This window comes from Pelodiscus sinensis, chromosome 19 (genome assembly GCF_049634645.1).
Source record: "Pelodiscus sinensis isolate JC-2024 chromosome 19, ASM4963464v1, whole genome shotgun sequence".
Taxonomy (NCBI): Eukaryota; Metazoa; Chordata; order Testudines; family Trionychidae; genus Pelodiscus; species Pelodiscus sinensis.
Window position 1 is genome coordinate 1,207,446 of NC_134729.1, and position 24,694 is coordinate 1,232,139.

The 24,694-nt window shown below is 51.2% G+C and overlaps 2 protein-coding genes across 7 annotated transcripts in view; one reads left to right on the top strand and one right to left on the bottom strand.

The window, feature by feature from the left end:
* CBX5 (chromobox 5) overlaps nucleotides 1-14,052 on the bottom strand; it is a 34,929-nt gene extending 20,877 nt beyond the window's left edge. Inside the window, exon 1 of one of the 2 annotated variants that reach the window (XM_014576890.3) lies at nucleotides 13,898-14,052. The gene's annotated coding sequence lies outside the window, so the exon portion shown is untranslated. Of the gene's footprint in view, nucleotides 1-13,683; nucleotides 13,817-13,897 lie in introns of those variants that run through there. The other variant, XM_075901648.1, reaches the window with a different exon arrangement.
* Nucleotides 14,053-14,392: 340 nt separating this feature from the next.
* HNRNPA1 (heterogeneous nuclear ribonucleoprotein A1) lies at nucleotides 14,393-23,210 on the top strand. 5 transcript variants are annotated; one of them, XR_012896607.1, is made up of 12 exons: nucleotides 14,775-14,905; nucleotides 15,518-15,634; nucleotides 16,107-16,253; nucleotides 17,025-17,235; nucleotides 17,352-17,444; nucleotides 17,542-17,640; nucleotides 18,005-18,076; nucleotides 18,386-18,505; nucleotides 18,778-18,906; nucleotides 19,486-19,548; nucleotides 22,752-22,827; nucleotides 23,092-23,210. XR_012896607.1 is itself a non-coding variant. In XM_075901645.1 (11 exons), exons 1-10 carry the CDS (start codon nucleotides 14,532-14,534, stop codon nucleotides 19,539-19,541), a joined length of 1,059 nt encoding a protein of 352 aa, XP_075757760.1. In that variant the 5' UTR covers nucleotides 14,393-14,531; the 3' UTR covers nucleotides 19,542-19,548; nucleotides 19,775-20,103. The 5 variants fall into 5 exon arrangements, 4 of the variants coding, with proteins under 4 accessions (XP_075757760.1, XP_075757759.1, XP_075757761.1 ...); XM_075901645.1 differs by lacking the exons at nucleotides 14,775-14,905; nucleotides 22,752-22,827; nucleotides 23,092-23,210 and adding exons at nucleotides 14,393-14,546; nucleotides 19,775-20,103; XM_075901647.1 differs by lacking the exons at nucleotides 22,752-22,827; nucleotides 23,092-23,210 and adding an exon at nucleotides 19,775-20,103 and having other exon boundaries at nucleotides 14,852-14,905.
* Nucleotides 23,211-24,694: the final 1,484 nt, after the last annotated feature.

Below are 24,694 nucleotides of genomic sequence, written 5' to 3' on the forward strand. Positions count from 1 at the left end.
TTCTCCCAAAATAATTCAGAACACAGATCCTTTAGAAAAACATCCAGTCTGGATTTAAAGAGACAGTTGTGATCGAAAATCCACCAAACCCTTCATAAGCTGTGCCAGTGGTTAATTATTCGGTTATGTGTTATTTCCTGTCTGAATTGGTGTGGATTCAGCTTGCAGGCACTGGATGGTTAGACCTTTCTCTGCTAGACTGCAGAGCCTGTTATTATCTGGTTCCCACCCAGGTACTTACAGATTGTACAGTAATCAAGTCACCCATAATCTCTTCTTGATTAAGCTAAATAGACTGAGCTCGAGTCTTTCACTATAAGACAGATTCTCGGAGCCTTAATTATTTTTTCTGGCTCTCCTCTGAACCCTCTCCAAATTTAGCAACATCCCTCCTGCACGGTGGGCACTAGAGCTGGACCCTGTATTCCAGAAGCTGTCACTCCAAACTCAAATACAGAGGTAATGTGTCCTAATCACCCCTACCTGAGACTTCCGTTTATACAGCCAAGCCCTTCCAGCATCACACCAGAAGCTGGTGTTCAGCTGCTTAGCCACCACTCCCCCAGTCTCTCAGTGTCACTGGGAAGTACAGCCCATGTCCTCTGTTCAAAGATTTAGATTGAGCCATATGAAAACACATCTCATTGGCTTGCACACTGCTTTCCAAGCAAGGCAGATCACCATATATCAGTGCCCTGTTCTCTTCTTTAGTTAGCTCCCCCTATTTTTATGGTAGCTTCAGGGGGTAGCCAAGTTAGTTTGTACAGGATAAACTTAAACAACAAATAGTCTGGTAGCACTTTCTAGACTAACAAAACATGGAGATGATATCATGAGCTATATGATCTACATGTTTTGTTAGTCTATAAAGTACTACCAGACTATTTGTTGTTGTTGAAGTTTACCCTATTTTTGTGTCAGCTGCAAACATGATCAGAGACTATTTTATGTTTTCTTCCGGGTCATTAAAAGTTGTTACATAGGGTAGGGCCAAGAATCAATCCATGAAAGACCCAGCCAGAAACACACACTGACCAGGGATCCCTTGTTAAGTAGCAGAAGGGGTCCAAGTTTTATTTTTTTTTTTTTATTTTTTTTTTTTAAAAGGGATCCCTGGGGTCTCATATCTACATACTAGTTAGCCAAAGAGGGGCACGTAAAATGTGATTTGTCCTTTTCATATGTGTTCATTTTTTTTTTAATTGTATCCTTTGGTATATATGGTTGTGACTATTTTCTTCCACTATTTGATCTGAGGAAGTGGGTCTGGCCCACGAAAGCTCATCACCTAATAAACCATCTTGTTAGTCTTTAAAGTGCTACATAGTCCTGTATTTTGTTTCCGCTACACCAGACTAACACGGCTACATTTCTATCACTATTCTACATGTAAAGTCTCTGAGAGACCATAGCCCGCAAGTCAGCATAATCACTTTAGTAAGTAAGGCTATTATTTCAACAGTTACCTTACATATCTTACAAACTTAACTTTCAGTGTATGTACGTAAGACAAGTCACCAGAAGATGATAACCAGGAATTATTCAGGCAAGCGGCCGTAGACATTTATCTCCCTGGATGGTCATTGTGTATGTTACATTGGAAGTCTATTTACAGATGGAGCCTCCGGCTAAACAAGACTGTGAAGTTAAGAGATCACAAAAGTCTACAGCAGTGTTTCAAGCTTATTAACAGGCTGCTCCAGTTTGTTTACTTACCCGCTCCAGCGCCCTGGTGCCTTTCGGCTTCCGTCGGCGGTAGTTCACCAATGGAAGTAACATGGCCCGGGCCAAAGGTCAAGAATTTTTAATTCCCAAGTTTTTCCATCATTCTAGCATTAATTTTTTAAGATGAAAAGTTCGTCACATGAAATCAGATACAGGCAGTCCCCGGGTTACGTACAAGATAGGGACTGTAGGTTTGTTCTTAAGTTGAATCTGTATGTAAGTCGGAACTGGCGTCCAGATTCAGCCGCTGCTGAAACTGATCAGTTTCAACAGCGGCTGAATCTGGACGCCAGTTCTGACTTACATACAGATTCAACTTAAGAACCCCAGGCTCCGCGGCTTCGTTCTGCTTTGCTCCCCGTCCCCCTGGTCTGCAGACCAGGGGGACGGGGAGCAAAGCAGAGCAGAGCCGCGGAGCACGCGGACAGCCCAGACGCGTCTGGGCTGTCCGCTGCCCACGTGTTCCGCCGCTTTGCTTCCTCTCCCTGGTCTGCTGGAGACCAGGGAGAGGGAGAGCCCCGTTCGTAACTGCGGATCTGACATAAGTCAGATCCGCGTAACTCGGGGACTGCCTGTACTCATTTGGAGATGAATCTAGTTCCCTATGGACTTAATGAAACATACTAGACTAGCTTTAATGGGAGTTGATCAAACTGCCCAGGAGTTTTACTTTTATTACTGTGATTCTTAAAAGTGAGCTTGTGTGCAATAATATACAGGAACAATACACAAATTCAGAGCTTTGCAACCTAAACAGCTGGTTCATTTATCAAAACATGGATGTTTATTAGCATGTGATTCACGACAAGGACATAGAGAGTAGCTCACACAACTATGATATTTTCTGAAGTTTAATCTTCACTAAGGAGAGCCATCCAAATGTTTATGTAGCCCTTCACAATGTCCCTTTAATGCACAGTGTATCTTTGTATCCTGCTATAACTTCAGTGTATTTGTAAATGCAAATTATACTTCAGTTATATTGCCTAGAACTTAGATAAATAAAATCAAAGTAGTATTGAACAGTTTCTGCCCCATACAACAAGATATCCTTGGCAGCTTCTTAACCAACCATTACAATCCAAAGCAATTTCTCTCAGTAGAAATTTAAGAGCTTGTAAAAAAATATAATGGCCAACACTAGGCGAAACAAACCAGTTATTGAACCTTGCAGGCCCTCTCAAGTATCTCTGCTGACGTTTAAGTGCGAGTTACAGTGCCACAGTATCATAAAAGTGTGCTCAGTGCTACAGAGATACCGTTATTTAAGCGACACAAGAGAAGGATCCTTTCACCAAAAATCAGATGTTCCCACTTCAGATTTGCAAAGAGACAGCTCATTTAGAGAAATGGAATGTGCTTTATTCTTTCTATATTGTACACCACAATTAATCACCAACCTCAAATTAGCACACATACATGGTTATTTCTCACTTGCAGGGTTACATAAGGTACTTTAGGTTCTAGATAAAAAACATTTGACAAACCCCGTTACTATTTAACATATACACATTCTCTCGCAGCGTTTGCAACCCAAAAACCAAACTCTGGGCTAGGACAAAAGAATAATAATAATAAAAAAATCATCTAATTTAATTGTCCAAACTAAATGAAAGGGAAAATCTGCATTAATGGACAGACATCAAGACAGTGGCTATGTCTCCACTGAAAAAGGTGTACTTTTCATATCAAGATACTTGCTCTAAAGATAAAAAACTAAAGCTCCCTAGCTAAAATCCTAGTGACGATATCTTGATATATAAAAACAAAAAAAAACAAAAAAAACCACACACTTCTTTTTTTGCAATGGAGACATAACTTTAGACAGTTCTTTCAATATTGTACTAATGACCTTTTTTGGCTCGGGGGCCACTGATTCACAGAAAAACCAGTCCAGGGACTGCACGCAAATGAGAAGCCAGGGGAAAAAAAAAAAAAAAAAAGAGAGAGAGAGAAAAACCTGACATGGCCCCGACTGAGAAGAAAGACGCTCCCCACATTCCCCTCACACATCAGGCTAGTAGATTTTTGTATGCTCCTGTCCCGCAGTAGATGCATGTTCCCCAATGCTGGGGGGACGACCCGAAGGGGGGCTTGAGCCTCGGGGGCCAGATCCAGGCAAGCCAAGAGGTCGCGTCTGGCCCCTGGGCCTGAGGTTCCCCAACCCTGTTCTAAGATGCTCTGAGCAACACAGGTAAGACACGCTCCACATAAAGAAACGAAACCAGACTCCACACATTAGACCTCATCTTCATTAGGGTTAGAAGTTCTAACACCTAATATCACCTGGCCCCAACTCCTTGCCCGCCCTAGGAAAAGAGACGTCTTGAACAGGTCAGCCAGCATGTTAAAAAACGCCTTTTCCCAGTAGAGATGGAGCCTTGACCAGAAACCCACAGAGCCTTCTTCCCACTGCAAGAGTAGTGGAAGAACACAGAGGAGACAATGGGGGGGATACGATGGAGGTCTATACAATCATGACTGGTGTGGAAAATTGAATACGGAAAAGTTATTTATTTATTCCCACAATACAAGAACTAGGGGTCACCAACTGAAATGAATAGGCAGCAGGTTTAAAACAAACAAAAGGAAGTTTTTCTTCACTCAGCACAGAGTCAACCTCTGGAACTCCTTGCCAGAGGATGTGGTGAAGGCTAGAACTTTGATGCTGTGTCTTCTAGACTACAAGGTTTTTTTCGAAAAAACTTCACCCGCGTCTTGACCGCAACCAGGGCTTTTTATGAAAGAGAGCATCCAGATTGCTAGGGTGCTCTCTTTTGAAAAAGCAGATCGCTTTCTGAAAGAGTTGTGGCTGTCTAGACTATCTCTTTCGAAAGAAGCGTGTAGTCTAGATATACACTAACAGGATTCAAAAAAGAGCTAGATAGATTCATGGAGGTTAGGTCCATCAATGGCTATTCGCCAGGGTGGGTCGGAATGGTGTCCCTCGCCTCTGTTTCTCTGGAGGTGGGTGACAGGGGAGGGATCACGTGAGGATCCCCTGTTGCGTTCCCTCCCTCTGGGGCATCTGGTATTTGGCCACTGTGGGCAGACAGGATACTGGTTGGCTGGACCATTGGTCTGACCCAGTCTGGCCGTTCTTATGTTCAGCCTCATTATGCCAGCAGCCGCCCAGCTGGTCCCGATTATAATAGCTTCCGGTGCAGCAATTATCAATGCTACAAGCAGTATAGCAGCGGGGCTGCACTTGCTCCAGTGACAGAAGCGATTTTTATGTTGCTGTAGTAACCCCCTCCCCTCCCCCCCAGGACAGGGAGGTGGCAAGGTCTATGGAAGAATTCTTCAGTCCATCTAGCAGTGCCGGTACCAGGGCTTAACTAGGCATCTCAGTGTGAATTTTCCACATGACATGATGTAGCTAGATAAGCCTGGTCTACACCTAACATTTAGGCCAGTATTTTGCTAGCAGCGCTATGTCGGCAAAGAGTGTTTGGAGAAGGGAACCACTAATCAACACAACTATGGCAGTAAACTCCCCCGTGCATACACTGCTTACACCAGGAACGTGTCTTTCACCAGTAGAGCGAATGTTGTTCAAGGAGGTGGCTCCTAGGAGCTGCAGTAATACTGACAAGGGGGTTATTGTTTGTATCAGCAACCGAGGCGAGCGAGCGGGCTACATGAGAGGCCTTCCAACTCAGTGGGCTGCAAGACTGTCATAACGAAGATGGTCCCCCCACCCGGGATGGGACAGTCCATGTCGTGTGCAATCCGCATGCACCTCCCTTCGCATGCCCTTGCTTTGCTTTACACGCGTGTTGCTTTAGCACTGCTGGTAGGAAAAAAGTGATGCGGATGGAAACCAGAGGACTGTGGCAAGCCTGCACGTGGGCAACACTGGTGGGCTATTCTGTAGGGGGGCAGCTGCCCCACTCCGGCAGAGAAGGGGTTCTAGTCGGCTGGAGGGAGCCTGTGCAGAGCCCCAGCCACTGAGGAAAGGGCTCTTAGAAGGAGCCAATCAGAGGGCAGTTTGCTGGGGCAGCCCTGGTTGCAAGGAGCTGCTCAGCAGAGCAGTGGGACCTGGCCAGGGAGGGAGCAGGACTGGACAGGTTCAGGGGGGCTAGAAAGGGAGGCTCCAGCCGGTTACCTGCCATGCTGCAGGCCTTGATACAGGGGTCAGAAGGGTGCAAGGTTCATGGGGAAGTGGACCAGGAGCGGTGGAGGGCAGGACAAGGCTCCCGCCAGAGGGTCCCTGATCCGGGACCCAGAGTAATGAGCAGACCTGAGTCCCCATCCCCGCTTCCGACACACCTGGTCACTACGGAGAGTGGCCTTTCTACACTGTGGCTTGCCCCTGAGCTGAGGGACTAGGCCATGGGGCTCCAGTTGGCCATGGTAAGGACTGAGGACACCCCTGGAAGGGGGGCAAGAGACCAGCACGGTGGGCACGGCTGGAGGGCAGTGTCGGTCCTGGGAGAGACATGGGCCCAGAGCGAGAGTGTGGAGAGAGCTCAGAGTGACAGAGGGTGAGACCCTGGCCTGGAGGGGACACCCCACTGAGGACTGAGCCAATTCCCAGGGTGATCAGCAGGAGGCGCCACAGAGGTGAGTCAACTTGTTACACATTCACAGAACCCCAATGGCCCGTATGCAGCGCTCGGGAGACAGGCTGCCCACCACTCGTGCAAGCTGCTTCTTCACCTGGCAGAGGCCTACTCTGGCGGGGCTGGAGCGAGGTGCTGGCCACCCCAAACATGGGGAGGTAGTGGGAGCTGGTTGTCCCCAGCGCAGGATCCTGCTCAATCGGTTAACCAGGATTTACATCCCTACTGTGTAGCTGGGATTATATTTTCCAACATGAATCACTTTGCTTTATCTACATTGAATTTCATCTGCCATTTTGTTGCCTGGCCACCCAGTTGAGTGATCCCTTTGTAACTCCTCACCGTCAGCTGGGGATTTAACTGTCTCTGCAGGTGAAACAACACTCTTCAACTTTGCCACCTCACTGGTTACCCCTTTTCCCAGATCATTTATGAACATATTGAACAGCATCAGTCCTCACAGGTATATACATGCATGCAAAATTGTTACATTACTATCAAACTGAAGTTTCCACTTCATGCATCTGATGAAGTGGGTTCCAGCCCACAAAAGCTCATGTTCAGCTACATGTTAGTCTAAAGTGGCCACAGGACTCCTCACACTTCTGCACATCTGTGTCTGATAATTCAGTTTTCTAGCTTCATCCTATTTGTTTGGTACTTAACTTAGGCTAACTCCAGGGTTGCCTAGAAACTTTGTTTTAATTCTGCATTACATTAACTATCTGCCAATCATCTGAGAAATCTGCCAGTTTATCTCAGTGGTGTCTTTACTGAAGTCTTAACAGGGCAATTTAAAAATATAGCTAGCCATGATTATTTGAACTGATCAAAGTTAGAAAAAATATCCAATCAGGGAACCAGTTTAGCATGTCTAGTTGGGATTGGTCCTGCCTTGTGCAGGAGGCTGGACTTGATGACCTCGTGAGGTCTCTTCCAGCTCTATGATTCTATGTCAGGTTTCACTTGAAAGGCATAAGTTTTGAAGATAAAAACACTGTGCACTCTTTTATCCAAGTCACATCTGACCTGTATGACTGGATTCACATAACTGGTTGATTCTTACAAGTGGAGTATTTTATGTTCTTATAGGAACGATTTTTGCCTCTGTGGCTTTGATCACTATATGCAGCTGACTCCTTTATCAGTGATTGTTACAAATGGAATGAGCGGGATCAGAATTTTATCATCAAGTATTAGATTAAAACTTAAAGATTCTAAAAACCCAGTCTGTTTTTTGTTCATCTCTGTTGGAACAATAAAATACCAGGAAGTTACTCTGGGGGCGGGAGGAGTTGGCCGATTTTCCTTTCAGCGTCTAATCTAAGCTAATTGAAATAGCACATTTTTGCAAAGTTTGTATCCTAATGCTTGTTTCCAGGAGAATGGTTTAAAAATAACGAAAACACGTCTGTCCTGTTGGACCTTACGAGGCCTTTGTTTGGGCAACATGCAGGCTGAGAGCCAGGCTTGCGGTATTCTGAAACAAAGGAGCGAGGTGAGGAGCAGCATCACAAACATGTGACCTGGCTGCTGCTTAGTTTTGTTTAACAGTGTTGCCACTTTAAAAGATCTGATTGTCTGGGACAGTTTTCAGTGAACGGGCTGGCAAAGAACAGAGTCTGTCTTCTGAAATGAACAAGGCAGAGTAGGCCCCTCCTGCTCCTGTTTGGTGAAGCATTTCCAGACAGCATCTAGGCTGGCTTGATATTTACACAGACAGCCCAATGATAGGATGCACAGCTGGAGAAGCCAGGCAGTGCTGGCTCTGCAACCTCTGTCCTGGGGCAAGGAGCCCATCTACACTGGGGCCAGAGCACAAGCGGACTATTGTATTCCCACTTCCACAGAGCCAAGGGGTGTAAAGGCTTGCGGGAGGGAAGGGGAGGGGCAGCAGTTGCTCTTCCAGCCCAAAATGTTGAGAGGGAAGAGCTACACACAGCATTACCACCAGAGCTTAGGAGAATTCCCTTCCTCCCATGCTCCTTCCTCACCCAATTCTTGAGCGTAACCCACTGAAAAGGCTTCATATGAAGGGTATTTCAGGCCAGGAGACCGAATTAGCACCTGGGGGGGGGGGGGGGGGGAGAAGAGGGTCAATTTTATTCTTTGGATCAGAACATTAGAGTCCCTGTATCATGCTAAAGCAGGGATGGGCAACCACGACTAGTGAGTGTGCTGAATGAGTGGTCTTCTATCTCAGTGGGCCGCAAGGCGGAAATTGAGCATGTGCATTAATCTTATTCCTGGGGTCCTGGTTAGGCACATGGAATTTGACTCTCCTTTATCAGGCCTTTTCAACGCAGCGATCCATTACTGGGACAAATTTAATTGCCGGCAAAAATAAACGAAGCAGAGGGAGGGTAGGGGCTCTCACAATGTTGTGTGCAACCAGCATTGCACCTCACACGTGCCCTTGCTTTCATTGTGTGTCACTTCTCATTTTGCCAGGGGCTGCTTGACCCATCCCTCTGCTGCAGGCCCTGCCCTGCCTCTTCCTTGCCTCCTCCCCCGTTTTCTCTCGAAACAACCCCGTGGGGACCATGTGCTTTCTCAAAAGACACTATTTCGGAAAAGCAGCAATCCGTGATTTTGCAAATGAAGCACGGGAAATTCAAATCCACGCTTCATTTACAATTTTGCTTGTCTGCATTTGCATTCCTCTCTCGGAAGAGGAATGCAATGTAGACATGCCCCCAGGGAAAGTGCCCAGAGGGAGGGGGAGGGATCAAGAGCTGCAGGCAGAACACAGATGGGCCACAGGTTAAAGCATTGGGAGGCCGCTAAGGTCCCTCCTGCACTACAAACGAAATGGTGCTCCACTGTGTCATGCAAACGTGATTGCAAATGCAGTACTAGAACTCCCTTAATGGAGAATCTAACCCTGCAATGTTGTCAGGGTTGCGATTGGTTGGTACATGATAACAGCCAGAGCGGTATTGCTATCAAATTTCCCCACTTACAAAGACTGCTAGCTTTGCCCTTAGTTACAAGTAATGAAAACCATCTAAACTGTGAGTGGTACGGAAACATTTGCTGCATTCGGTGACAACACCAGTTCTATAAAGAATACTGTTGCAAGACCCACTACAGTTGCCCTTGGATAAATAGCGTGCCAAATATAAAAATCAGAATTATCTAAACCTTTCTAAAGTAAGGCTTTGATAAGGAGGATTGTTGGAACTCTGATGCACAAAAGTAGCCTCACATTTTACCTTGCTTGAAAGTATCTGAATGTGTCAGGGAGCTACTATCTGTCTTTATGTGAACAGCAATTACAACACATACAAATACTACTGCTAGGATTAGAAGGTCAATTGGAGAAATATGCCTCGTTCCTGTGTTCAAAGATCACAGCCCCTTTCCCAAAATTACTGCTCTGATCTTCACCCGGGTTTAAATCTGAAGTAAAAAATTGCCATTTCGGAAACATAAGTTGGTGGCAGCCATCTTGCTAAGAAGTGACTGACATGGAAGATGGTCAAACTAACAATAAGAGATGAAAACTAGTTGCAGATCAAACAGACAAGCAAAGGGCCTAACATTTGAAACAGTAACACGTTTAGTCTCATCATTGTAACAAGCAGCCTATTCAATAAAACCATTACTACCAATCTCTAGCTCAGGCTTGTTAAATTACAAGGCCTCTCTCTGCTTCAGGATATACAACTAAAAGGTCTTTAAGCACGTTGCAGGGACACAAACATTTAGTCATGTTTTAAAACAGCACTGCACAGTTATTAAAACAAGCAAATCAGCCTGCTGTTGCATTAGGAAGTGCTCAGACAGCAAGGTGCTGAGAGCCATATGAGAACTTAGGCATAAAGAAATTAAAGTTACATAAGGGTAAGCACAGGTTCCCATTACCTGGGCTAACTTAACATGTGCGTGTCAATAACTTGGTTTCCAAATATCACATTAACTGATTAAATGGGGGGGAGGGGAGGAGAGGAGAAATAAGCCCAGTATTTCAATAAGGCACATCCACTTCCACCATTAAATTCTCATTATCTTCAATTCTGAAACAGGTAAGCAGAATAGTCTCCTCAAAGGAAATGCTAAAGCACAGGATTCATTAACGAGCCGGTAACGGTTCATCGCATTTTGAAATCCTGCCTTCCTTCCAGAGAGGAAAAGGCTCTTTGTCCCTCATTAAACACACGGACAATTTTGCCACATGGACCAATTTTGGGGGCAAGGGTAAAGCAAGAATTCAGTATGAAAGTAAAGTACCTTTGATTTTTTTTTTTAAACTACTCTTGTAACTATAGAATAAAACAAAGACCCATTCAAAGTTTAGGAGTCCGCCAATAAAGATTTAAAACCACTTTGCTAGAGCATACAGAGATACAAATTCCATCTGCCCCCTCTGTTGCTACTAGCTTTGTATCTACATATGGAAGTTAATCCAGAACAAGATACAGTGTGTGAGAATTTCAAGTGAATTAATTACTTCTGATTAACTCTCTCTAGGGATACTTAGTCCAAAATAAGCATGCCTTTTTCAGGTTTAAACTAATCCAGAACAAGGCAGGTTTATTCTGGAATAAGTGCATCCAGACAGGGAGTTAAAATCAGGAGTAGTGAACCCATAGTAAACTGCAGTGATCTTGTAGTCATATTGGTCCCAGGATACCAAACAAGCAAGATGGGTGAGGCAGTATCTTTTATTGGATTAACTTCAGCTGATGAAAGACAACTGTTCAAGTATATGCAGAGCTCTTCTTCAGTTCTGGGAAAGGCATTCGGAGTGTTACAGCTAAATACAAGTGTAGAACAGGTAAGGAGTAAACATGTATTGCAAGCGGCCACTCAGGATACATCCACACTGCAGAGCTATTTCGGGATACCGGAAGTATCCCAAAATAGCTATTCCATGTCTATTGAAGCAGCCCGTTATTTCGAAATCAATTTTGAAATCACAGGCCGCTTATTCCGACGTCCTGGTAACCCTTGTTCCATGAGGGTTATGGGGCATTTTGGAATAGTGAGTTATTTTGAAATACACTCAAAATAAGCTATGCAATTTGCGTAGCGCAATTTGTGTAGCTAATTCTGAGTGAAGAGTGCTGTATAGACACACCCGCAGAGAGAAGTGAGCAACTAACTCTACTACAGTCACAGGACAAAGAAGAAACAGTGGGTTACAGATAGTTATGAGCCACTATAACTTCACATCCTGTCTTATTCCAGATTAATTTTCCCATGTGCAGACAAACCCCAGAGCCTGCTGTAGCTGCCCCACCCGTCCTACAGACGGGATGGTCCCTCATAATGACATTAGCCCACAAGGTCCAGGATGGGTCTGAAGGATAACTTGGGGGAGGGGGAGAGGAGGAGGGCTGGCTCTGGGCAGTAGCAAAGGTTGGCATCCCTATCCCACTCACAGGCAGCCTGCTCCACTCTGCCGCCATCTCCCAGTTAGCTCGCTCCACTTCACTGCAGCAGCAGGAAGTGGAGTGACTCTGGTTCCACTTCGCTGCAACAGCAGGAAATGGAGTGACTCAGCTAGGAGATGGGTAGCAGGGCAGAAGAGAAAATGCTGCTGGGTACACAGTGGGGGGGGGGGGGGGGGGACTTGACCCTTGCTGCTGCCCTATGCCAAACCCCCTGTAATCTCACAGATAGCATCACCTGGAGGCAGGGGCTTTGGGAAAGGGTTGCATTGGAGGCAAGGCAGGGACAGGGCTTGGGGAAGGGGTGGAGTAGGGGCCGGGCGGGGCAAAATGGGTTGCAGAGCAGAGTACAGTTTGTGGCCCCCCAATCAGGCAGCCATGGATGGGCAGTTACAGAGGATGGTGAAGGTAGAGAAAGGAATGAGGGTTGTTTGAGGGGAGAAAGGGCTGCCTGAGAGCTATAGATCTTTGTGTGGGAAGATGAGGAGGGCTAAAGGGGGGGGGATGTTTTCAGGGGACAGGGCAGTAGAGCTGGGGGATTGTTTGCAGGACATGGGTGGGGGGAGATAGGGGAATTGCAGGGAATCTTGGGGAGGAAGTTGAAGGAGATCCCAGGGGGGTAGTGACAAGCATAAGAGGGTGCGTGGCAGAAGATTGGGGGGAGGATATAAGATCTGTGGTGGGCAGCTGGTGGGGTGAGTTGCAGAGGATTTTTCTGAGGAAGAGATTTGCAGGGGATCCAAGAGATGGACACAGAGGATGCAGGGCATTGGAGGGAGTGCATGAGGGGAGGTTTGCAGGAGACTGGGATTAGCAGGAATTGTGGTTAGTGGGATTTATAGATATCCAGGAGGGACTGAGCAGTAGGGAACAAGATGTTGCAGAGAACCAGCTGGCTTTTAGCTCAAGCTGCTGACACACTAATCCAGAGGTCCCAGGTTCGGTTCTCACTAAAACAGCAGGCAAGTGGGGATAGGGAGAACCCCAGATGAAGGGCTGTTGACAGAGAAATGGAGGGGATCTCAGGGAAAAACAGCAGGGGAAGGGTTGAGGGGGAGCACAGGGACTATTGCAGGGAACAGAGGGGCTGAAGGACAGGACAGGGCAGGGCAGCTAGTACAAGGGGTAGGAGCAGCATGAGAAGCTCGTGGGGAGTCAGCGAGGGGGGCTGCAGGAGCAGTGAGGGGCTGACAAGGATCTGGGTGGGAAAGGGAGGAGGAGGGGCGGGGGGAGAGGGCAGCACAGGAGATGTGGCAGAGACAGAGCTGAGAAGTTTCCAGGACAAGGGAGCGCAGGAATGCGGGGCGGGAGCAGAACGAAGGATTTACAGCGGGACTGCGGGAGGCCGGGGGGGAGGCGCAGAGAGGGGATGGGGGGCACAACACGGGGGGGTTGTAGCACGGGGGCGGGGGGGGCACAGGCCGAGGAAAGGGCAGGGTGGGGGGGGCAAGGCAGAGGCACGGGGGGGAGGCAGCGGGGGGCGGGGCGATGGGGGGGCACCGCCCGCGGGGGGGGCAGGGCGGGGGATGGGGAGCGGGGGGGGCAGAGGCCGAGGGGGACGCGAGGGGGCGGGGCTCGGCTCCCCCAGCCCAGACTCGGGGGCGCGCCCCGTGTCCCAGCCGCCTCCCCCCCCCAGCCCAGAGCGGGGCGCCGATTGTCCCGCCCATCGGGAGGAAACAACCCGACACCGCGCGCCCTTTGGCCCGCCGCGCCATCAATCAACCGGGAAGGCCCCGCCCTTTCCCCCCAGGCGGCGCCCCATTGGCGCAGCCGGCTGCCACTCCCAACTCCCGCGCGACGGGCACCAGCACCCCCCACTGCCCGTCACGCGCCTCTGCCCCGCCCCCGCCCCTCCATTGGCCGGCCGAGCTGTCCGTCAGTGGCCGCGGGCCCGCCCCCTAACCCCTTTCATTCCGCACAATGAGCCCGTCTCCCCCTCCGCCCCGAGCCCAGCAGCCCGATGTCCCGGCTCAGCCGCCCCGCCGCCGCCCGGGTACCTGGGGACGAAGCGGGTCCGGCGCGGACTCCCCCCTCTCGCAGGCCCTCAGAGCCGAGGCCGCTTCTGCGCAACGCTCGCCGCCCGCCAAAATAGCCCCCCTAGCGCGCAGGCGCCTGGCTCCCCGCACGGCGCATGCGCGGCCCGTCCTCTCCCTCCCCCCGCCTCTTCGGGCGCTTGCTCCGGGTTCCGCTAGCGCATGCGCAGACGAGCACCTGTGGGCTTTAGTCCCTTTTTCCCGCAGGCTGCCAGGCAGGAGCCCGGCTCCGCACGTTCCACAGAGGCAAAGCGCGCGGGCTGGTGCTAGGGAGAAAAAGCCGCTCGCCCCCCGCCTCAATGGGAGCCGCCTCCGCCCCCACCCGAGTGATTGACACTGCCGCCATCCAGTCAAGTCCCACGTCTAGCGGCAGCAGCCAATCACTGCGCAGATTAGAGCGGGACTGTCCATGAGCGAACCAATCAGAGGCGAGCTACAGCCTCTCGCCAGTAACGCGGGAAAAGGTTGGGGGAGGGAGGAAGGGAGGGAAGGCACGCACGGCCACGTGATGCGTCAATAGGCGGGGCTTACGCAGGCTTAGCCAGTAGGCTGTAGCAGTGGGTGGGTCACGGATCTCCTCCGCCAATGAGATGTGTCGGCCTCTCGTGGCTATCCAATCGGAGGCGGGGAGGGGGTGTGCCCCGACCGCCGCCTCCAATGGGAGCGCGCGGCGGGCGGGGCTCTAAGAGGGGGCGGTGGAGTGAGGCGTCGACGCTCTCGTCATTCAGCCCTTTCTGTATCGGCGCCTCGCGGAGGAAGCATCGCACGCGCAGCACTTCTGAGGCGGAGGCCCGCGCCCGCCCGCCCCCGCCATGTCCAAGTCCGAGGTGAGCCCGGCTCCGGCCGCCATTTTCTCCGCTCCCCGCCGCCGGCGCGGCCTCCCCTGGGCCCTGCTGGGGCGCGGACCTCGCCGCGTTCGGCCGCGCCTTACGCCTTTCAGGCCTGCTCGGGCTTCCGTCCAGCCCGCGGAGGCTCCCCCCCCTTCTGCGCCTGCGCCGCCTCAGCCTTCGCGCCTGCGCTTTACCCCCCTTCCCAGGTGGGCGGCCCTTCGGCGCCTGTGTGGTGGGGATATGGGGGGGGGGAGTGAGCCTCCCGCGCTCCCATGTGCGCGTGCGCGCCCGCCTTTGTGCAGAGCCGGAGGAGCGCCATGGCGGCCGGGCGAGCGCGTGGCGGGCCTCGCGTGCGCGTGCGTGGCGGCTCCCGCGCGCCAGGGCTGCAAGCCCTCTAGGGGGGAGGGGGGGTTGGTGTGCACGGGGGGGGCCCTCTGCGGGGGGAGGGGGAGGGGGGGTTGGTGTGCACGGGGGGGGCCCTCTGCGGGGGGAGGGGGAGGGGGGGTTGGTGTGCACGGGGGGGGCCCTCTGCGGGGGGAGGGGGAGGGGGGGGTTGGTGTGCACGGGGGGGGCCCTCTGCGGGGGGAGGGGGAGGGGGGGTTGGTGTGCACGGGGGGGGCCCTCTGCGGGGGGAGGGGTTGGTGTGCACGGGGGGGGCCCTCTGCGGGGGGAGGGGTTGGTGTGCACGGGGGGGGCCCTCTGCGGGGGGAGGGGGAGGGGGGGTTGGTGTGCAGGGGGGGGCCCTCTGCGGGGGGAGGGGGGTGGGGGGGTTGGTGTGCAGGGGGGGGCCCTCTGCGGGGGGAGGGGGTGGGGGGGTTGGTGTGCACGGGGGGGCCCTCTGGGGGGGGGAGGGTAGCCTGTAAGTCATTGTGCAATCTCTTGCTCTGGGCATCTCCTGGGGAGGGGGGAGCAGGGGACGGGCCCTGTTGGCTGCTCCTTCCTGACTCGTTTTTGTGCCTCTTCCCCAGTCCCCCAAGGAACCTGAGCAGCTGCGCAAGCTCTTCATCGGCGGCCTGAGCTTTGAGACCACAGACGAGAGCCTGCGGGGCCACTTCGAGCAATGGGGCACGCTGACAGACTGCGTGGTGAGTGCCTGGCCCAGAGCATCCTCTGGGTGTTAGATAATAACATTCAGATGTGGGGGAAGGACTCTGATTGCATGGCCCGGCTGCCTTTTTTTTTTTTTTTTTTTTTTTTTTGATGCCACGGGAAGAGCTGAATAATTTGTTTTTACTGACATCTGTAAACTACTGTTCCAGGGGAGTAAGGGGTCTAACGGCAAATTTAGGGTTAGACGGAATCCTGCAGAGGAATGGCCATGCTGTCCAGTAGCCTCTGTCTTCCAAGGGTGGCTGGTATCAAATGCAGTTTTAGAGGGAATGAGCAGAACAGGGAAATTACCAAATGATCCATGAGGTCCCAGCTTTGGGCAGAGGGAAAGTTGTAGGGCAAAGCTAGTGCTAAATAACTTTAGATGTTCCTTTGTTCTCGTCTTTATGCCACCTGTTTGATTCGTGTTATTTACTGTGGTTACTAATGGAGGTGTGTCCTTTCTAGGTAATGAGAGATCCAAATACCAAGCGCTCCAGGGGCTTTGGGTTTGTTACGTACTCTACGGTTGAAGAGGTTGATGCCGCCATGAATGCTAGACCACACAAAGTTGATGGCAGAGTTGTTGAACCAAAGAGGGCTGTATCCAGAGAGGTATGAATGAATGTTTAGTCTAACCATGCTGTTTTCATAGCCTGAAATTGGCTCACTGTTAGGATGAACTGATCCAGTGGGGCTCTGTAGGGAGGAGTTGAGGTTAAAGTGACCATAGTTTGGCTATAACCCAGGGGTTAAACTGAGGTGGGTCGTTTCCATTCTCTTTGTGGTTTGGGGAAAGCAGTACCCTGCTTACATTAATCGTGCTGTCTGTAACTGCCAATGCTGCGTTTCCTTGCTGTGCTGTCTACCAGAATATGTACTTAAAGCAGGACCACATTAGTAGTTACTACAGGTTGGACCTCCCTTGTCCGGTACCATTGGGACCCGACTGATCCCAGATGAGGGATTTTTCACAGGTCATTTCTGGCCCCCTGCTGTCTCCCCCACCCCCACCCCCTCGCTTTTTTCACAGCTCAGCTGGCTCCCACACCAGCTTTTGCCCTGCCTCTTCTCTCTCTCTCTCTCTTCCCCCCCCCCCCTTCCCTCGGCCAGGCTCCTGGACCCCCCACAGTGTGCCAGGACTGGGACATCTTGGAACATCTGTGGCCCGGAAGGGTTAGGGTTAAACCATTCTGGTTTATAGAGATGCATCCTGTACAAGTAATTGTAAATGGGGACCAGTTTAATTTGTGGTGGACACGTATCACGATTTTGCATTGTCTCTGTCTTTGAGCAATGGGACTGTTGCATTTCGAACCACTGTTTATGGAGCTCTAAAATTGTACATCTCAGATAATGCTTGAGCTTGCCCTCTGTCCTGTCTAGGATTCTCAGAGGCCTGGTGCTCACCTGACAGTGAAGAAAATCTTCGTGGGGGGAATTAAGGAAGACACAGAGGAACACCACCTGCGAGACTACTTTGAACAGTACGGCAAAATCGAAGTGATTGAGATCATGACAGACCGTGGGAGCGGCAAGAAGAGGGGCTTTGCATTTGTCACCTTTGATGACCACGACTCTGTGGACAAGATTGTTAGTAAGTTCTCTGCACAGCTCTGTGAACTGTAAAGATTGTATAGCATTGGAAGGGGACCCGTCCTGGGTTTCAAATCAGGACACGGTGACAGTTAACGTCTAATTCTTCCCTTCCAGTTCAGAAGTATCACACTGTGAACGGCCACAACTGCGAAGTGAGGAAAGCCCTGTCAAAGCAAGAAATGGCCAGTGCATCATCCAGTCAACGAGGTGAGTGCCAGTTTCCCATCCATTGCTTTGGAACTCATCCAAACCGACCTTTGGCAATATGAGCCGTGCTGCTAACAGGCGCTGCTCTCTTCTTTAGGCCGCAGTGGCTCTGGGAACTTCAGTGGTGGTGGCGGCCGTGGAGGTGGATTTGGTGGCAATGACAACTTCAACCGTGGCAGCAACTTCAGTGGTCGTGGTAAGGGACTTTATGGGGTCCTTTTGATTCAAGTTCTACGGATATGGTCAGGCTAACAAAACTCCAGTTTCGGCCCCTAGGTTAACCCAAATGGCTGCTGCAGTTTTGGCTATGGATATTTTTTTAACTTGATTTGGGCACTGGACTAAGTGTAATTCTCCTTGTTTGGCTCATGCGTTCAAACCAATGCTACAAGGACTTGTTCAGGTACCGCTTGGAATCCCTGATTCCCTGCAACAACCTCCACCAATTGACATGTCTGCTTCATTCTGTAAAAGTGGCTTGCCAACCATATGCCCTGGGCCCCAGCACCTGGCAGTGTCCCTCCTCGGATAGACTGAACACAAAGGTTTGTTCTTTTCAGGTGGGTTTGGTGGCAGCCGCGGTGGTGGCTATGGAGGAGGTGGAGACGGCTATAATGGATTTAGCAATGAGGGTAAGGCCAAAGCATAACTCCCCTGACACGGCAGTGGCCAAGGTTGCCTTGTTTCCAGGCTCCATGGTGCCAAGCCCAGGAAGAAGCATGAGGAAGGCATCTCCACTCCAGTCCCTTGGCCTGGTGGACGGCTGATAGAACAGTTGTGCTGAGTGTGTTGCACGGATTGGTGACGGTTTCCGAGGCAAATCTCTTGATTGACCAGCACACGTGCTGGGATCCGTGCTCAGGGGAGTCTCTAGTTCTGTCCGTGGACTTTGGGCTGTGAAATGCTTGAATTCAGCAGCTGTGTGTGTGCATGTCTTGTAGGTTACGGTGGCGGCGGCGGTGGCGGCCCTAGCTACTCAGGAGGAAGCAGAGGTTACGGTGGCAGTAGCAACTACGACGGCTATAACAACGGAGGGGGCGGCTTTGGCAGCGGCAGTGGAGGTACGTGCCCCCCGTAGCTCAATGGAGACTGTCCTGGTAACACATGCTTTGGACGTGAACCTTCAGTGCAGCGGGAAGGGTTCCATTGTGCCATCTCTAGTTGGGTTACCCCTCCCTCTGCCAAGTTACACCCTCCCTGTGGCGACTGCTCTCCAGTTCACACCCTGCGGCAAAAACTTCTCGGCAGCCAAATGCTGTTGCTTCGGGTGGCAGAGGTCCGGCTGAGAGGGGCCTTAAGAACCTTCGCCCACTTACTGCTTGTTCTGCTCTAGGAAGCAACTTCGGAGGAGGCGGGAACTACAACGACTTTGGCAGTTACAACAGCCAATCTTCAAACTTCGGCCCTATGAAAGGAGGGAACTTCGGCGGCGGCCGGAGCTCTGGTCCATATGGTAGTGGAGGTGAGTCACCCACACAGGGGTCTGGTGTAAAGGGGAGTAGCGTGAGGGAAGCCACACAGGGTTCCTCTGATCTTTCCCATCCATCTGCGGGTTTTTTTTCCATCAACATGCGGAATAAAGTTTTCTGTTGGCGCCGAGGCATGTGCAAATGTATCCCACCGGTAGATACGCAGTCTAGCCGTGGGTGCTCTGCTAATCAGCTGGGCTGCATTTGAATCCCTCCTGAGTGGCTGGCCAAGCGCTCTGCTTACAGTGGTGCCGCACTTGTGGTACAAGTTTAAAATCTACTTGCCTAGAGGCTACAACTGTCCCCCTTTAATCAAAAGAACATTCCCTAGGCTACGGTTAGAAAGCCTTCTTCCTGGCATGAAAATCTCTTGGGCCATTTTCCCTGTCGCAGACTTTACTAAATATCGTTCTAGCTGACTATCCAACAGCAACTGACTCACACTTCAGACTAGACTTGTATTGTAGACCTCCCAGGGTAACAGTCCTTTGCCGTTGTGGCTTACCTGGATCTAATTGGGGATCTGGCAAGCTGTGTGCATGCTGTAACACCCTCTCCAATTGTTCTCCCAGGCGGCTATGGTGGCTCCGGTGGTGGTGGTAATTATGGCGGTGGGAGAAGGTTTTAACTACCAGGTAAGCATCTGGCTGTAGCGCACCTCGGTCAAACGTACCACACTAGTGAATCAGTAACGGTAATTAATATAGCTGAGCAAGTACACAGTAGTTAAAAGCTTTACTTGCAGTAAAATGTGGATGTTTAAGCTAATATTCAGATCTGTGAGAACGAACTTGCTGTTGGATTGTAGCCTTGAGTCTCAATGTGTTTAGATTAACAACTTTATTCCATATTATTCAACAGGAAACAAAGCTTAGCAGGAGAGGAGAGCCAGAGAAGGGGCAGGGAAGCTGCAGGTTACTACAGGTGTGAACTCAGCCAGACACAGTTGTGGCAGGGTGTAGCTGCTACATGAAGACATGTGTTAGACAAGCTCTCCTTTGCAAACATGAGGACTGTATTTGTGACTAATTGTATCACAGGTTATTTTAGTTTCTGTTCTGTGGAAAGTGCAAAGCATTCCAACAAGGGTTTTTATGTAGAATTTATTTTATTTTTTTCCGCACCCATGCTGTTGATTGCTAATTGTAATAGACTGATCATGACGCTGAATAAATGTGTCTTTTTTTAAATGTGCTGTGTAAGTTAGTCTGATATAAGTCAATTGAATGCTATTCTAGCTCTGTGAATGCTGCAGTGCCTGCATGGAACTAGACCAGGTGTAGCTCAGCAGAAGTCCCCTGGAGTGTTGGTGGGCAGAGAGCCCTTTGTGGGCCTGGCCAGGAGTCCTGGCTGCTAATGCACACAGCCTCTGGCCTCGGTAAACATCACAGCTGTAACCACCAGTGTTTGCAACAGTGGCATCTGGAGTGAGTTGTGCTGCCTCCGTGTAACCCCGGGGGCTCCTGTGCTCCAGGTCCCATGGGTGCAAGCGGTGCCTTCCAGCTGTGCTAGTCTAGGAGGGAGAAACCCAAAGGGGCTACTGCTTCACACAGTGCGTATCCCCACGTAAGCAGTCCCCTTCTCACCAAACAAGGTGAACTTTCCAGAGCTGCCAGGATCCTCCCGCTCTGCAAGAACTAAGAACAGAAGTCAGTTGCTATTGACTAGCTAAGGCTGTAAACTGGAGTCTAACTGACCAGTCCCTGCCGTCCAAAACTCCCGACAAGACTGTCCCTGGGCATGACAAACTCCCATTGGCATAGACCCTAATGGCTGCCCAAGGTGGAACTAAAGCTGCCCGTTCCAGCTGCTGGGGTGTAGCTCTGCTGAGAAGCCCAGCCCACATTCCCAGTCTAGTTGGCCGTGAAATCTTACCCAGGTCGTGCTCAAGGGAAGTGAAGTGTATCCAGGGCTGCGCTTCTGGTGCTCCCAAATCCACCCAGCATCATGCCCACGTTAAACGTTTCCACCCGCTTGGCATTTGGACCGTAAGTGTGGTAGAAGCAAGACGCTTGGGCTTCGTGCTAGGAGAGCAGCGCTGCGTTTTTCTTTTAAAGCCGTGCTCAGCCAAGGGCGGATTCTCAATAGAGCATTCAGCTGCCGACTCCCACTGCTGAAATCAAACGAATCGCTGCCTCTTCTAAGCACTGTGGGTTCAGCAGAAGTCTGCCCGGTAGCCTCTTGAGAGCTGCAGCATGATGCAGTGTGATCCCATGGCAGTTTTAAACCTGTGTGTCCACGAGACAGCCTGCTGCTGTAACTGAACTTCCCCCTTTTTTAAATCTTTTTCTAACTGGTTGGTAACTAACCATGCTTCAGCCTGTGTTAAAGGGGACCTGCAGAGGAAGAAACTGACCCTAGGAGATGGCCCTAGAATGTAAACAAAGTTTCTGTAGCTCTTCAGGAATATCAAATCTTTGCTGGCTTGTGTCAGAGGGTTGGAGATCAGGTGGGATGAACAATCCCCCAGCCCTGTTCTTGAAGGAATATTAACTTTCTACTGCCTCTGTTTAAAGGTCTAAATTCAAACTGCTGAAGTAGTTGGGATAAAAACTGAACCGATGCCCCGTTTTTCTCTTCTAAACTTCCAACATAGTGAAGGCCTGAGCTTAGTAATGACTAAACATGTATTGTACAATCTCTGTTCTGCAGTTGCCCTCTAACACAGACTGGGGTTGAAGCTGCCTTGTACAGCTGCCTAAAAGTATGGTTTTAGTTCCCTAGCGCATGGGCGTCGTGCAGTGCGCCGTGGTTATTCCACAGGTATTTCAAATCAGGAGGCAAGCCCTTGTCCTCTTAATCCTCTGATAAAGAGCACTGCAGCCCCATGGTATCTGCTTGAAGTAAGCCTGTCTGTAAATCATGCTGGCATATTTCGAACCGCGCTCTGCAGTTGAATGATTATGAAGCGTATTCATGTGGAATGCAAAAAAAAAATTGTGTTTTTAGTTTTGTTGGGTTTTATGTGGCTGAGTTTGCAATAGCAGGTGGATCCTAAACTTAGAGGGAGACGAGAGACCTCAGGAATCATGGAGTATGCTCTTGGCATGGCTTGATAACGTTGAGGACGTGGTAGCAAACCACCACAGAGGAAGGCACTCCAGGAGCCAAGCACTAAGTAGCTTAAAGATCCAGGAGCCATGCAGATGTTGAGCTACTAGGAGCTGCTAGCAAGCATAGCACGAATGGCTTCCGAGTTCAGACGCTCCTACAGCTGAGAGAGAGTAGACTCTTGTGTGTGGAGTCCAGTGTACGCAGATAAGCCAGGTCCCTGCTAGGAGGGAGTTGGAGTATCAGTGACCATCGAAGGAGGCAGACAAGAATAAAGCTCCTTGGTCTTAGGACTAGCAGTCAGACCCAGAAGGCAAGGTTTTATTACTGTGCTGGTAGGTAAGAACAGATTTTACTTATGTCCATATGGTGTTTTTTGTTTGTTTTTTTTTTTGCCTAAATTAATGTCAAGTACTTTGCTAATGCTTTGTGTAACCAACCCAAGTCAGTCAGGCGTAGCTGTCTTGAAATCGACGAGACGGGCTTGTAACCCTTTGCTGCCCAGTGCTGTAAGCACAAAGCACCATGTGGCTGGACTTCAAATGACTCCGTCACGGGCCTGAAAATCATGGGTGGCACGCCTCTCCGGGCCTTGCCATTATCGGAGCTGCGTGATGGTCACCCGCCGAGATTCTGTAAACTGCCCGGGTGCCCTTTGAAAGGCACGGACCAATTGGCCAGCAGTTTAACTGGTTAAATGGCGAAGGGGTGGCCATGCAGGGGAGCTTTCAAATGCCCTAAGGAACAGCTGTGCTAGAGAATCTAACGTGTGCCTTCGCTTTTGTAGGAGGAAAATGCCCAGAGCTAACCCTGCCCTCTAATCTAGAGGACTCCCTGTACATCTGCAGTGGCTGCTTCCAAAGGTGAGATCTGTGGAGTTTTTCACTCTGTTCGTAGATGCTGCTAATGCCCCCCCCCCCCGAATCTTACGTCCATGGCTCTAGTCTGCCTTGGTTGGAAAACTGCCTCTTAGGGCGGGGTAGGTTTCAGCCCTCAAACAGGAAGCGGGGGATGCGGCGTTGTGTAGCCCCCCGCAAGAAGCCACCAGTGATCCCGGCGCGTCACGGGGGCAAGTCCTGGGTACTGCTCCTCCGCTCACGCTCACTTTGCAATACTGTCTCCCTCAGCCGCAAGCCCAGCTGACGTCTCCGTGGAGGGCCGCAGAGCTGCTGTTGCCGTGTTCACGCGTTCCCCTGGGGGCGCATCTGTTTATTTTTAAATAAAGATTTTAGTTTTTTACAATAAAGCTTATTGTGGCTGGTATTTTTTATGGTCACGGAGGGACAGTCTTCCATGGTGCATGGTGCGGTGCACGCATACAACAAAACCATCCCCGCCCCGATGGGTTTGTGTTCGAAGTACGGAACGAGACAGGTCAGTGCAGAAATGCTGCAGTGAGGCTCTCGAGGACCCCATGCGATCTTGAGGCAGGCTGAGCCCCGAGGATGGACAGAAGAGGCCCCTGGAGTAGAGGTAGGGGTGTGAGGGCTCCAGGTATGTACAGCTGGAGGAAGGAAGTGGGGTGTGCCCTGTGCTCCTCTCCCTCCCCCGCTCCGGTCAGAGGGGCGAGTGAAGAGGGACTTGAGCATGGGAAGCTTGTCAGCCGGTTAATATGTCCCAGTGCAAAGCTATTGCAGGGGGTTTTAGTTGGTGCTGACTTGGCTGGTGCTTTGGGTGTGAACTAGGCAAGTCCTGTGGTGGGTGGATGTGCTGCCGGACAGACCCCTGCGTGTCCCTCAGGTTCCCACTGCCATAAAACAGGTCAGGCAGCGGGGGGGGGGGGGGGGGGGGAGAGGAGGGGTGTGGCCAAGGGTAGGGTGGCAGGGTGTGGGGTGAGCAGAGTGGATAGAAACCTGTGCACTGGGGGGGGGGGGGGGTTGCAGAGGGATATGTCCATCCGCTTCCTGTTCTGAGTCCCTAACCATCCCGCGTTTCGTGCCACCAGTCTCAGCTGCTCCCATGTCGCTGGCTGCCCAGCCGCTGCCAGGACCTTCCTCCGCCAGTGGGTCCTCGCTCCTCCGCCTGTGGGCCCGGCGATGCCCCTGGAGAGCTCTGCTCGGTACCCTGGGCGAGACCTGCACCCAGCTGGAACAATGGGCACTTGAACCAACTGGGCCAGGAACTGGCAGCTGCTACCAGGGGCCTCACCTCTTGGCTGGCAGGGGAGGAAATTTGCACCACTGCCGGGGGGGAGGGGAGAGGACGTCACTCGTGTCCGCTCTGCAGCGTTTCCTGGATGTGCCCAGGGCCGAGCTGCGGCTCTGCTCGGATCTTTCTCCCTGCCTGGTGCTGCCCCACTGGGCATTCCCCTCCGGCGTTTGGCTTCTCTCTTCCGCCAGCCTCGCTGGGTTTCAGGGCTGGGCCTACAGGGTCCAGTCTGCTGGGTGGGGGCAGGGTGCAGAGCAGCCCCCCCTGGGGCTATCGGTCCACCCCCTTTTGGGGCACGAGGCTCCCTGGTGCGCCTGCTTGCATTAGAGCCACCCTGTGTGCCGACCGGGCTGGGGTCTCCACTGCTAATGTCGGGGGAGGGGATGGTGTTAGTATCCCACTGCTGGCACCATGTAGAGCTAGCACTGGGGCCCTGCTACCGCAGTGCACCTTACCATGCAATGCACCCACACCCCTGTGCGAAATGGACACGCATGCACACTGCACTGTGCACCACGCGTGTGCAAACACAACCCCGCCTCAATGCACACACCACACAGGTAAGGTACATACAGACGCAAC